This window comes from Cydia strobilella, chromosome 16 (assembly GCF_947568885.1).
Source record: "Cydia strobilella chromosome 16, ilCydStro3.1, whole genome shotgun sequence".
In the NCBI taxonomy this organism is placed as follows: domain Eukaryota; kingdom Metazoa; phylum Arthropoda; class Insecta; order Lepidoptera; family Tortricidae; genus Cydia; species Cydia strobilella.
The window spans coordinates 14509994-14523942 of record NC_086056.1 but is presented as its reverse complement, the minus strand read 5'-3'; the positions used below and the strand labels follow the sequence as shown (position 1 = coordinate 14523942).

General features: G+C 36.0%; 2 protein-coding genes across 2 annotated transcripts; both read left to right on the top strand.

Annotated features, from left to right (window-relative positions):
• The first annotated feature begins 605 nt into the window (after window positions 1-605).
• On the top strand, window positions 606-1859 carry LOC134748195 (uncharacterized). Its single transcript, XM_063682907.1, has 3 exons — window positions 606-778; window positions 877-968; window positions 1512-1859. The coding sequence occupies exons 1-3, from the start codon at window positions 725-727 to the stop codon at window positions 1723-1725; spliced, it is 360 nt and encodes a 119-aa protein (XP_063538977.1). The 5' UTR covers window positions 606-724; the 3' UTR covers window positions 1726-1859.
• Window positions 1860-4012: 2153 nt separating this feature from the next.
• Window positions 4013-6139, top strand: LOC134748551 (uncharacterized). Its single transcript, XM_063683339.1, has 2 exons — window positions 4013-4548; window positions 5271-6139. Exons 1-2 carry the CDS (start codon window positions 4065-4067, stop codon window positions 6137-6139), a joined length of 1353 nt encoding a protein of 450 aa, XP_063539409.1. The 5' UTR covers window positions 4013-4064.
• Window positions 6140-13949: the final 7810 nt, after the last annotated feature.

The window sequence follows — 13949 nt, the reverse complement described above, 5'->3', positions numbered from 1 at the left end:
ACTGAAATATTATAATTTCATGTATATTTTTTAAATAATTTCAGGAATAAGCCATTGAAAGACCTTAGACTTTTTAAAAGTAAAAAAACGCCTATAAAACGTCACACGTTTGTGTTAAAAAAAAAAAAAAAAAAACGTCATACGTTTGGACATAAATGTTAAAAAAAAAACCGTCATACGTTTGGCTTAAAGGACTCGCATAATTGCAGGCCATAATTGTTTAAAAAAAAGCGTCACAAAAAGATGGTTGTAAATATTTCAAAAATCTATTTAAAAAAAGGCTTATTCTACTTTCTTCTCAAATTAGAAAACTATAACAGAATTTTCGTTTATCCCAAAGTTGTTTTAGATACACATAATGCAATATCTAAAAGGGCCCTCCACACTCATGCGCGAATCACGGCGCGAAGCCGCGAATGCGAGTCTGGAGGCTCCAGACTCGCGTGGAGGGAATGCGAGTCTGGAGGCTCCAGACTCGCGTGGAGGGACCTATAAATTAACGTAAATTAAACGTTCTAACGTCTACACAGACGTTCTAACGTCTATACAGACGTTCTAACGTCTGTACTAGACTAGGATAGGACATACGACTAGGAGGAGTAGGATGTCAAATTACCAGCTGATTGTTAACGTCAAAAGTCAAAACAAATGATTGTGTGCGCTGTGCGCTAAATAAAGTAAACCACATTTAGTTTCGTTTAGCATATTAATAAGATAGGGAATTATGAAGAAAGTTCAGGGAAATGATTCATTTCATCGTATAAATTACTTGTACCAAGTAAGTTAAAACTTTCATTACACGTACTCTTAAGTATTTGTTCAATGTTTTGATTTGTATTTGTAAAATGTATTTTACATCGTTTTTATTATTTACAGATAAGTAAACATATAGTTAAAATAAATCCAGCCTTATCTTCGTACTATGGTAACCTAATGGTAAATGTTGCAAAGAAGAATGTCTTAAAAATGTAAGTATATAAATTTATATAACCAAAAACGATTATACTTAAATAACAATATAACATACTGTAACATACTGATATGCAAATAAAGATCTCTCTCTCTCTCTCTCTCTTTACTTCATCAGTTTTTAACACGAAGATTGCATGTAGAATTCAGTGCAATACTGTTAACTTATGTGAGTTAAAATATGTAAAGGGTAATTAATAGAATTAAAAAATGATATATGTTAAGTACTGTCTGTGTAAAATGACTGTAAAGAAAGAATAAAGTAATAAAAGCTTGTGTTAAATATGAAATTTTTGGCAGAAGTATTGATTTACTTACTTACTTCGTTGGCTAAGCAACGAAGTGGATCTTGGCTTCCGACACTAGATTTCCCCATTCATTCCTATCCTGTGCGATCAGACGCCATTCAAGGCCTGCCTAAGTACCGATGGATCCACGAGTTCCAGAAAGACCTGTGCAACATCTAAGCGGCTGAATGGCGACTGATCGCACAAGTATTGTTTTAAAACAATAGGTTAAATTATATATATTTATTATTTTAGGCATCCAGACATAAAAAGACAGATCTGTAAGAAATGCCGCTGCATTTTGATATTCGGAGAGACGGCTAAAATGAAGATAAAGACTAAAAATAAACAAAAGATAGTAGAATGGACCTGCAATACCTGTAGCACTAAGAAATCTCTTCCAGTCTCTAAAGACAAGGACCCACTGTGGTTAGAAAGAGAGGAAGCTGTTGTTGAGGTTATTAATTAGTTGTTTTATTTAGTGTTAAGTAAGTAATTTCTGTTGAAATTAAGTTTACTAATGAGTTTCCCAATGGTTATGATGTTATCATAAACTAGGTAATGTGATCTGTGTTGGTATTTTTATAGAAAAAAATCATATAAAAATTGTATGAATCATGAAAATCGAATAATAAATAAATGTATGTAACAATAAAATTATTTTTATAGCTTTTCCAAATTACCTTTGTCAACACTTGATAATTGATAAACCTTGTAAGGAAAGCTTGCTATACCTCGTTTTTTTAGCATTTAGACTAAGTATACATTTTTGGAGCATTTCTTCTAGAGGTATAAATAAGCTAAGTGGTAGCATTTTCAATATTATTATTTATGGAATGGGGAATTAAATATCAGAATGGAAATTGTACAACAAATCCGTTTAAAACTAAATTTTAATTGCTTATCGTAAAACATTAAAAAAAACTTGCTTTGAAAATAAAATGTTCTAGTGCAGAAACGTATCACTTCCTGCACACTTTATAGAACAACAACGACCGCCTTTTAGAGCATGAGAAATTAAATAATTATAGTTTACCTACCATAGATTAACCGTATGCCTCTGCCTGTTTCGACAAACGGCCTACCATTTTAATATGGCAACAAAAAGTTAACCGCCCAAAAATCATTCCCCTTTAACATTTAGTTTGCTCGTTAACTCTTATAGGAATTTCCGTGCCATTTCATAGCTAGAGGACTTTTTAACGCACCTATTTACTGCTGCCTACCTGACAATCCTATAAACGGCCACCCTTAGTACCTACCGCGAGTACGCGAATATTCTGCCCGCAGACAATCCTAAGTACACTCCGCATTAAGCCTAGTTCGGATTACGTTAGCAATTTAGTCAAGTGTCGAGCATTACGTGTCCGAACATCAAAAATTTGGTCGAGTAGATTAGTTAGTGAATTAGTCGAGTGAAAATGAAAAAAAAATGAAAAATATATTTATTTTGCACACAAAAATGGGAATTTGCAGATTGAGTATACATGAGGTCCAGGTTGCGCGCATACAGCGGTACATTTAAAACAGTATGAACAGGGGTCCCCAAACTAGGCATAGCCTGTATCTTGGGCGACCAGTTAGTGAATTAAAAACTAGATTGAAAAAAAAAAGAAAGTATGTCTAAAGATGAAGATAGGTGCTAGTGCTTATAACCTTAGCTACTAGGGATTTACGTTGGTCAGTCTGTCAGTCAAGTCTCTTACGGCTAAGTGTCTATACCTATAGGTTAAATGTGGATCCATTTTATATTCTTTTTTTTTTGGCGAGTGAGCCTCCCCCCACCACTGTTACTAATCTACTCGACAACATTTTTGGTGTTCAGACATGTTTTAGTAACTACTACTCGCTACTCGACTAAATTACTGTAGTCTGAACCAGCCTTTCATTTTTAAACTCTGCCTACTCACTTGCAGCACGAACTGAAAAATAACATTTCGAAAAATAATAATTTTGGAGATAACAATCAACAGATAAAGAATTTTCTTTTTCTTTGACGTTTTTAAAGAACAAAATCTTATTTTGGTCAGTTGATCGATTTTAGTAACCGAAATACTGGCCAGTCGATGAGTCGACTAAATTACTAACATAGTCCAACTTTCGGGAAACTTTCCTCAAATTGAAAATCTGTACAAACAGCAACACTCTTAACTGTCTATCGGTCGACCTTATGCCTTTTGTAATAAGGTTTACGAACTGTCAGTTAACAGTGTGGGCGATGGTACTCCGCATTATTTATACGGCATATAACTACGGACTGCGGAGACCCGCATATTCATATTCATTATTTATTAGTTGCAACCATGGAATTACAGATGTTCTTAAAATAAAGTGCGTACAATCATGGACCCTACTAGTTAAAATATATACATTTTAGACGCTATTATCTAGATATTTGTACTACAAAACTTTGTTATACAGGTTGGCCAAAAATATGTGCATTAAAAATATGTCCCATAGTAAAAGATGCTCAATATGATCCCAAAACCTCCCTGGCAACGGGAATGCCATATTTTTTGGCCACCCTGTATAAGTACGCCACCATTTTATACTTATTTATTTTTATGTTCATGATGGAACGATGGCGAACTATGAGTAAACCAGTGTTGAGATTGTTGAATCTTGAGTCGTTTCAAATGCTCCATAAATCGGGTAAGTGATCTTTGATTCTTCCATAAAAAGTCGATATAAATTTTATCACACAACACATTTCGCAATTCGACAATCACTGTTTCACCACAATTTTATTTTATTGTAAAACACCAACTAAAAACTCTAAAAAGTACGTGCGATGGAAAATTACATAAAATGAATTTAGTTCTAATTTCGTTATCCGTTTTGATAACGTTGTCACAAACAAAAGATCATGTAGATAAGGATCTGTACTTAAGAACAGGTCAAAAGGCAGCAGAATTACTAAAAAACTATGGAGATCCTGATTTAATAAGGAAATATCTACAGAAAAGGACTGTTAGAAATGATTTTGATAATTTTATCGCCAGAAATAAAGCTGAAACGGTGAAGCGAGTACGGGATTCAATTGAGAGATTGAACGATGACAATCTTATAAACAACGTAGCCACGAAGTCAAATTTAAGAATTGGGTACCAGTTAGACCCAATACTTAATAAGGTGAGGAGAGGGGGGGATTCCTTGTCCGATTCGGGTAGCTCGAGCAGGGAATTCAAAGACTGGAAAAAGGAATGGCAGGATATGTGGAAAAATATTAAAGTGGAAACGAAGAATTTTTCAACCCGTGTTGAGGGCGATGTTGTTAATATGGTGGCGGCAAGTAAGTTCCACATATTTTTATACACTAGGTATGTAGTTTATTCCTTGTTGTCTCTCATTTCACTCAAAGTGCGTCCTATCTCCGTCCTATACGTGTAGAACTCCGTCCCCGTCGACAAAGTCTATTTGCTATCCCGGCGTCACGAACTCATGCTCTATCACACTCTCCACTGCACCATGCCTTAACTCTTCTCAATTATATACTGAACAGCGACAGCAAACTGGATATGTTTTACAACACTGAATCGCAATATGTTTTTTGTGAAATTTTTAAATGAGACTATTTTAGATCCATGAGGAATCGACACTAATTCGTGGGAATCGACGATTAATTACTCAGACATAAAACAAATTTGTTTATTCCTAAATGAGGCATCATTTTGCTCCCTGAAAATATCGGATGCTCAGATCAAAAGGACCTAGCGAAGATGAAAATCGTTTGCAGAAAACGAAATGAAACGCTATTGTCTCTGATCACTCTACCATATTAGTGCGATAGATACAACGATTTTCATCTTGGCAAGGTCCCCAGATATCAGTCGCGTTTCATAAAGGTCCAAGTAATACTGTAATTTCTGTTTGCGTCTCTCGAAAAAAAATCAGAAAGCAATTGCAAAATACATGCATACCTGCAATATCAAACACGACCTTGACTGTACAGTATCGGAGTATCAGAATCAGAAATGCCCGAGTCCCTTACTAAGTTCAGTTTTATTATGCTAGGACCGTGGGGCGTCCCTTGCGGCGACCCTAGCCAGCACGACATGCCCTGGGGATCCTGCGTGCTGCCCGCAGAATGCAACGCCGAATACAGAATTTACAAAGGAGACTACTTCTGCGGACGCACTCAGTGGGTATGCTGCTCCTTGAATTTCCACACCTACGACTTGTACCAAGGACTTTCCGTGTCCCTCGAAGAATCCAGCATGGAGATTGACAGTGCTGTGGAACGGGAAAGAGCCAAAAAAAAAACCTCAAAAGAACGTCGTAAACGAACCGATCGCAGAAGGAAACGACGCAAGAGATTGAGAGAAGAACGAAAGCGTAAGATCAAGCGAGCCATCGCAAGAATCATCAAGGAGGTTCGCAGAATCCTTGACAGAGCTTACAAAAACGGCAGCAAGATCCGAAAGAAGAAGACAAATACTATGAAGAAATTTATCAAATTTCTCAAAAGACAGTATAAGTTGGATCGAGAGTCAGCCAAGGACATACATGAGATGCAGATGATGGAAGTTGACCAAGCGTTCATGGACAAATTGAATCAAATCAAAGAGTTGAACTCTGATTTCATGACCAATGATACGTTTAGGAACATAATAGTTAATAAGACGGTAACGCTTAGGGGCGCGAAGATGTTGGTGGAGGCGTATCCTGAGTTGCAGGGGTTCTTGCCGAAGGAGTTCACGAAGGGGGACTATACTCGGCAGGGAAGCGCCCGTAGGAGCGAGGGTTCATCAGGCTCATCACACCGGAGAGGGCGCGCTCGGCCTAAAGGCGGCACGCGTTTGAGAGGGGGGGTTGTACGTCCATCCAATCGCCGCAATCGTCGGAAATATCTTGACTATGATGTCGAATTTGGGTTGTTGTAAAGTTGAATAAACAGTGAGTGGTTTGAAAAACGCAAGCTACACTTCATTCGAATACTGACGGCCGCATTCCAACAATGCTTATAAGATGTCACAGCGATACGATATCGATCTGCCAGTGGCTGATTTCGTAAAGCAAAGACGTCACTTGACACTGAAAGATCAGTATCATATCGCTGTGACATCTTATAAGTTATGAGCATTTTTCGAATATGGCCCTGAGGGTTGTTTGATTACGCGTAAATTTCTTCAAGTTGTTAGGATCATTTTGGTATTTGTTTTTTTTTTGTTTATTTATTCAGCAACAAACAGTCATACATAGTTTATGAACTTATTTTAAAGACAAGAAGATCAGACCTATAGTTTCATAACAAATTAACATATAAATAGGTCCGTGACTATTAACTACATAAGAGAAAGACTTAGTTTGTATTTTACAATTACTATAAATATACTTAAAATATTTGTTGTCGATTTGTTTCAGAAATTCATTTTGCTATTTTAGGATAGAACTCAACTGAATAGTTTTTTAAAACTGAATTAACATTAATACCCTAAAGATGGAAAAATTGAAAAACATGTGTACTCGAATTTTTTTATGTGGAAATTTCACAAAGTTGAAAATATTCTCTAAAATTTATGGAAAGTTTCATGGACCTTTTTTTGGAAACGGGAAGTTAAATATACACATTATACACAAAAATGCCCAGTTGGAAAATATTAAACTATCTACATATATATTTAATAAAAAATCGCGCCATTCGGAAACTTTCCTGATCAGTAGGCACAAAAAAAGTAGATATATCTACATACATATATCTCAGGAATACATAATTTCATTTCAATTTTCTATATGCATAATATATATGTAAAAGTCTTTATTTAAATATGATATATATAAAAAAATTATATCTAAAATAGGCCCTTGAGGCATTGTACCAAGGATGCTGGCGGCATTTCCTCGCTGTATCGCAAGTACGTTGTGCGAGGAAGCCGCCAGCTCTTGTGCGAGGAAGCCGCCAGCTCTTGTGCGAGGAAGCCGCCAGCTCTTCGGTCACCAGTTACGTCAACCAGACGCTTCGCGGACCTAGTTTCAACTCCAAATGGAACGAAATGATACTCTCTACCGAGGCTCTTTTTGTTTTAGAGTTAAACCAAGAAAAGTGTGCAGAGATTTTGACAGCACACGCAGTGCAGGTCAATGAGTAAAGTAAGTATATAGATAGATAGATAGCGTTTATTCGTGGCAAAAAAGAGGAAAACACGTACATAGGAAACACAACATAAATAATATAAGCCACGAAATGGTCCCGACTCAGCATGGTGCTAGCCTGGCTGGGCTAGCGCTGATCTTCCGTCGGGTAGTGCGTTGTTATTTTAAACGTCAAACTTCTATGAAATTTTATTTTATTTTATTTATTTGGCTCACAAAACAAATTACAGACAATTGCAGAAAATAATACAATATTAGCAAACAGTTCAGATCTAGACTGTGCACAGAAGGATAAGAAGATTTAGTTACAATTTGTTGCTAGGGAGGTGAGATGCCATTTCTACACAAGATTATGGACAGAAAAGTAAAATAAACAGTAGCAAGATTTAGTTTACAGAGTTGCGTGCGCTAGTAAATTAAACTACCTAAGTCTAAAACTAAATTATACAAAATATTTTTTTATACTTAATATTTTTAATTAATTAATTAATCAAAAAGCGATTACGGAAATTACAATTATGAACGCAGCCTAAAACACACACAAAATTTTGCGGATTTTATTTTTGAATGTGGGTAAGCTGCATTCAAATTATGACGTAAAAATAACACTGGCACTGCGTGTGCTGTCAAAATCTCTGCAGACTTTTCTTGGTCTAACCACAGAATAACTAATAGTACTACCGTACAGAAAATTCACTCCTTCACAAAAGCCAGATTTAGGTACAAAATTATACCTACACTCGCCGCCTGCAAGCAAAATTGAAACTTATAACCGCGCACGAACCGTGAATCTTCTTTGCGCGCCGCAGTTTTATGACCGAGCTGCGAGTGTCGGCACGGAGTTGTCACTTGACAAGTTTTTGTACCTACACCTATTGATATATTATTTTTAAGATAAATATGTAGGAATTACAAACGTTGATTCTGTAAACATAAAATTTTTTGCCGGAGATAGTATGTCTGATTCTCACGGAAGTAGGTATGCTACAGAAGTACTTATTCCTTTGAAAATATGTCGGTCAATATAGTCCGGAATTAAAAAAAAAATGTTTTTTCTGCTTTCTTGTTCTTCCGTTTATTCAGACATCCGTAAACAGAAAATTATCTTTTATACAGATTAGATCGCGATTTAGGTTTCGAAGCCATTGCGTATTTTCAATTTTGCGCGAGCGGCAGCCCACTGCCATACACCTGCCCGGGCGGTGCGCCGGCCAAATATACCTAAACTGCGCAGTGACACCCCCCTGGTCTAACTACCTACTTTTAATTTTTGAACGCGAACTGTAGAGATTTATCTTTTGGCGTTGCTTCACCTACAACGATTACTGCTTACTATAAGTACCTTTATTTCTAAAATATGACCAAGAAAAGTGAAAACGTATTCTATTCAACGTTTATCAACATCGCTAGAGTTGGAGCACGCTAACTCTGCACGCATGACAAAGTGTGGCAATGTCTGATGTCTAATTTTTATTAGAATAATACGTTTATTATAACACTCCCTCATTTTGTTCTATTCAAGTCGGTAGGTACTAAGTTAGTTTAGAGCAAAGAGAATAGAGAGAGGCTTATTTTGTAGTCACAATACATTTACTGCCATCGACATAGGATTAAAACTTTTAGGACTCCATATGACTTTGACCCATGTTTTTTCACTGATTACATGTTAAAATTGTTAAAATATCAAACGGTGTCGCCATCTACACGAGTATAAGCCAAAGGTATGGCAGACGGCGCCATTCGAGCAACATCAAATTTCGAGCAAATTTTTTTATTGAATTTCCGGGGCACGTTTCTTTCTTAGACTTTATTTATCTTATACACTTCATAGATATTTGATTAGACGGATTCAAATCTTAGAGGTTATAACCAAACAGAGTAGCCATTAACAGGCGTTCTCATCTATCGAAAATAGTCGGCCAATGCCGCCAATGGTCACACAGTATGGACTGACGTTTATCTGACATGGCTATTTTGACGTTACGTATACATTTGACGTTCCCCTCCCCCGCAAAAATTGGCAGACTTTTTTGTACAACAAATTACAGACAAGGCGCCTCCGTTGGTTATATCCTCCAAGATTCAAACACGTAATCACAGGAAAATAAGATGGCTCGTTTCACGCCCAACGCACACATGTTTCACAACACAATAGTTATAAAAGGAAAGATCTCGAAACAACACGTAAAGAATACTCAGAATTGTGCCTTGCTGTCTTTTGTTTTTCCAACTACTGATCTTTAGAAAGTTTTGGTACCTTTTATGTTGCGGTAGAGACCAATAAAATATAAAAAACATTCAATCTAAACGACGTTCTTCTCAACTTGGTAGTAGATGGGACGATTATCATCTAGAATTTTAGTTATTCGTTACATTGCGATGAAATTTGGCTGGTTTGAAAGCTCCTCGTTCGATCTGGACGGGATAAATAAACACGAAATCACACAATTAACTTAAATATGCCGAGAAAAAATTATCTAATATTCCATTCAGTTACGAATAAAACAAACTTTTACTGAGTTATCAGTGGAAGATTTTTTGGGACATTACGGTGAAATTGCGCTTATATTGTCAAAATAGGAAATATTATCGAAATCTGACGAAAAATGAATTCGACAGCCAAATTTGCCCAAATAACGCGGCGTCACCGATATGAGCGGTAAATCAGGAGTTTTGTAAGGTAATTCAAAAATTTTATCCGGTAACCCTATGTGCGTACTAGCTAGACGACGATATATTATGTATGATAGTACAGTCACCTGCGATACCATGTCACTCTTTGAAGGCCGCAAAAATATGTGACACGCTCTTATGGCTCTACAAATAAGATCGTGTCAGATATTTTTGTGGCCTCTGTTGTGTAACATATTATTGCAGGTGACTGTACAATACTGCCGCCTTAAGGAGAAAAACCATAAGTGACAATTTTTGCGAAATTGAGTTATTGACACCCTCGAAATCAGGAAGAAAAATGTGATTTTTCTATCTAGCTGTTATTTCTTTATCTCTAACAGGTCAAGATTTAGACAAGCATAACTACACGCCATTTTGGTAAAGTTAGTTCCTTTTTGAGAAAGAATAAGCATAAGTATATATTCATAGACAGAAAAGTACTAAAGTGACGACTTGTGTTTTTTTTCCCCTTTGTGTTGAATTTAAGCCCAACATCTATTTCATAAGAAGAAAAACCATAGTTTAGTATCACATAAAATTTCTATGTAAAAAACCCTTAAGTTGACAAAAATGTTCATTTTTGTTAGTAAAAAAATATTATTAGTCATAACTCTTGGAACCTAAAAAAACATAAGTTGCACGTTATGTTTTTTCTGTCTCGTATGACTCTTCCTTATGCTTTTTCTGCTTAGTGTCGGTTTCAAAAACAGTGAACTTGTGGTTTATTTCTTAAACATTGTTGTCAGTTATGCTTTATCAGGCTAGTAGGTAGTCCCCCTCCGGTCTCCTCAAAGACAGATTTCGGGCGGTTCACTTGGCGCGCGCGGCTTGATCGGTTTTTTTCCTTTGGAAGAGGTTGCGACGACGACGACGCAGTACGCACGTATTAATACTCCTGCCTATTTTGAAAAACATGAGAAGTGTTAACGTGTATTGGTGTACCGCATTCTGTTTCAACCTTAGATTTTAATACAAAAGGACATTTTTGCAGGTAAAAATTTTGGCTTGGCATTTGGTTTCAGTTTCAGGGTTATATTTGCCTTTTTAAAGCTACCCCAGCCTGGTTCAAATACAAAAAGGCTCTTTTTTTATTTTCTCTAGATACGCCTAGCTGTTTAGTTGGAACATCTAGACACGCGGCAGCATGTCCAGCCAAGTTAAAAGAAAAAGCAGCAACCGTGTGTAATATTACACGAACCATGTCGAGCTACTTTTGACCCCTTCATAACTTGAAACCTTTATATAACCTGCACATATGAAAATTGGCACATTTATTCAAGCCCCTTAGCTTGTCTAGAATACGAAATTTGGGTTGGGTATATTTGGAGCACCTAATGGCAATGTGTGTCATAAACGTTACTATTTAATTTTTTTATCAAGAGAGACCTTTTTTTCTTCCGAAATGTCATGATTACATGACATCCCTATCCCATCCCTATCCCTACCCCCTAAGTTATTAAACTTGTAATTATAACAATTCAGTTGTTCCTCGTAACTCCTCCAATTTGCACCACTAAATTTTTCTAAACTCGTAATAGGGAGCATAACTGGTGTGACATCTTAATGTTTTTGGTTTTTTCTTATTCTGGAAGCAATTTTCGTAAGTCGACGATACTCGGATTTGAGCCTGGCGATGATCGTAATTGTTTTATGAGTTGCGATAATGTATCCTTTGTTAATTCTTGTATTACCACTTGAAATTTTTATTTTAAATTCCTCTAGTAGTGACATTATCGATCTTTAGATTGTACCTCATTTTCATTACATTATTAACTAAAGATCTCTAAAAGCATCTGTACTTAGTGGAATCTAATTGTAATAAATTTCAGTTTTGTATTACATTATTACCATTATTAAGGATATCTCAAAGAATTAGTAATTACTTAGTGCAATCAAATTCTGGATAATTTTAGTTTTGTGTTACATCTCTCAAAGTATCTTTTTTGTTTTCTTTTAATAATTAATTTTGATTCCTCATCATATTTTTATGAATTCCTTTAACGAGATAAATCATAATTTGATTACTTTAACTAAGCAAAAAAACCACAAAGTACCCAATTGTGCTTTTTCAGCTTCTAGATCGATTAGTAACATAAGCACAACTGTGTACTTGTGCTTTTATTTCTTAGACATCGTAGTGCAAAACTAACACAAAAAACATAAGTACGCACTTATGTCATTTAATCTTAGTAAAGATATTTTTATTCTATTTGTTTTACGAGGTAGTAACAATTTTTCCTAAATAACTTATTTAAATAAATAGATAATCGAATAATTTATAATGCATAAAAATTCTAAACTATTACTTTGTTCATTAACAAAAGTTTCAACTTTGTACTTAGAATTTAACCTATTTGAACAGGAGCGCAAAGTTTTTTGGCTTTTTCTCGAAACTTACTTTTTGTCAGTTATGGTTTTTTTCCTTGAGACGGCAGAATAATACTCATATACGTAGAAAACAATTCATAACACGGGAACAAATATTTGTTATAAACACACAAATAAAATGCCCTCAGAAAGGCATATATTCCTTTTCGAATCCGGGACCTCTTGCTTCGTAGGCAGGTTCACTACCAACATGTTTCGGAGAGCCTAGGTCTCCTTTCTCAAGCCCTAAAGAGCTTATTATACTATCCTAATTTAGTAACTTACTAGAGGGACGACGCTATACGTGATAAACGATAGGATGTATTTCTTATCGCGTCTCACGTATAGCGGCGTCCCTCTTGTTAGTCACTAAATTTAGCAAAGTGTAATAAGCCCTTAACAGTGCCAGCAGCGTTCACGACGACCTGCCAGTGCCACGGCTGCTTCGCGTACGTACTTAAACGCGTGAGTTTAAACCGTTTAAAAACTGTTCTTTTTATTTATTGTAGTAAAAAATCATTACTTTTAATTACAATAATTTAACAGGTTAAACCGTTTAATAATTTTAAGTTTAGAATTTTATTGTTGGTCCTTAATATTTTGCTGTCATTGGTAACATAGGTTTTGTTACCTTTCGATATTAGGAGGGTTGCTAGAAAAGTTTTGATAGAATGGTTTGGCAAAATTGCGAATCTTGGCTTCGCGTTATGGTGGGATTACTTTTGCAACTTAACCAAACTATTTAAGACTAAGATATTGATTGTGGAATGTCCTCCGCATCCGCAGTAAGTCAAAGTGAAATGAAGACCTACTGAGAAATTTTCGTTACAATTACGAGTGAATAGGTACCTACACAACGTATTTAATTGGCCTGTGGGCTAAGCACAGTCGCATTTTTATCACCTGTCACCATGCCTGTCACGTTCCAACAAGGAAGTAAGTGCGAAAGTGACAGGCATAGTGACAGGTGATAAAAATGCAACCATGCTGCCACCGCTGGTTACATTCTCATAGGATAATTATATATAATATTAAGACATGTTTTGATTTGTTATTTCCAATCGTTTTACTCACTCATTTTGCCTTTGATGTTTGACGAGATCTACCTACCTACCGACCTACCGTCCAACGAATTAAAATAGTTGGACAATTTCATGGTAACTAATACTAAGTGCCCAAATTTAAGTAAGGAAATTTTGGACTAACTACTTAGTCCAAAACTTTCCAATTAAGTGCCCAAAAAGTAAAGCCTGACCATTGATCATTGTCAAGAGGGCGCTGTCATTCTTATGTAGGTATAGGGTGACAGTTCAGTTTAGTATGAAAAAATTTGCTCCAGTGAAATTCTGCAACATGGCGCGTGATCATATATTCCTGGTCAGGCTTTACGTAAATTTGGGCACTTAGTTGGGAGATTTTGAACTGAGTAGTTAGTCAAAATTTTCCCAACTATGGTCCAAATCTAACACAAATAATTATATTCGTTTTGGTGTAACTATTATTTCAATGACGCAGTTGTAAGAGAGACCCCACACTAGCGACTCCCGAGCGCCGGCGTCT

Excerpts from the sequence above, each read along its gene's own strand:
- LOC134748195 (XM_063682907.1), top strand. The coding sequence starts at position 725 with ATGAAGAAAGTTCAGGGAAATGATTCATTTCATCGTATAAATTACTTG. Across the intron at positions 779-876 it reads GTATAAATTACTTGTACCAA|ATAAGTAAACATATAGTTAA; the intron begins GTAAGTTAAAAC and ends TATTATTTACAG. Across the intron at positions 969-1,511 it reads AAGAAGAATGTCTTAAAAAT|GCATCCAGACATAAAAAGAC; the intron begins GTAAGTATATAA and ends TTATTATTTTAG.
- LOC134748551 (XM_063683339.1), top strand. The coding sequence starts at position 4,065 with ATGAATTTAGTTCTAATTTCGTTATCCGTTTTGATAACGTTGTCACAA. Across the intron at positions 4,549-5,270 it reads TGTTAATATGGTGGCGGCAA|GACCGTGGGGCGTCCCTTGC; the intron begins GTAAGTTCCACA and ends TTATTATGCTAG.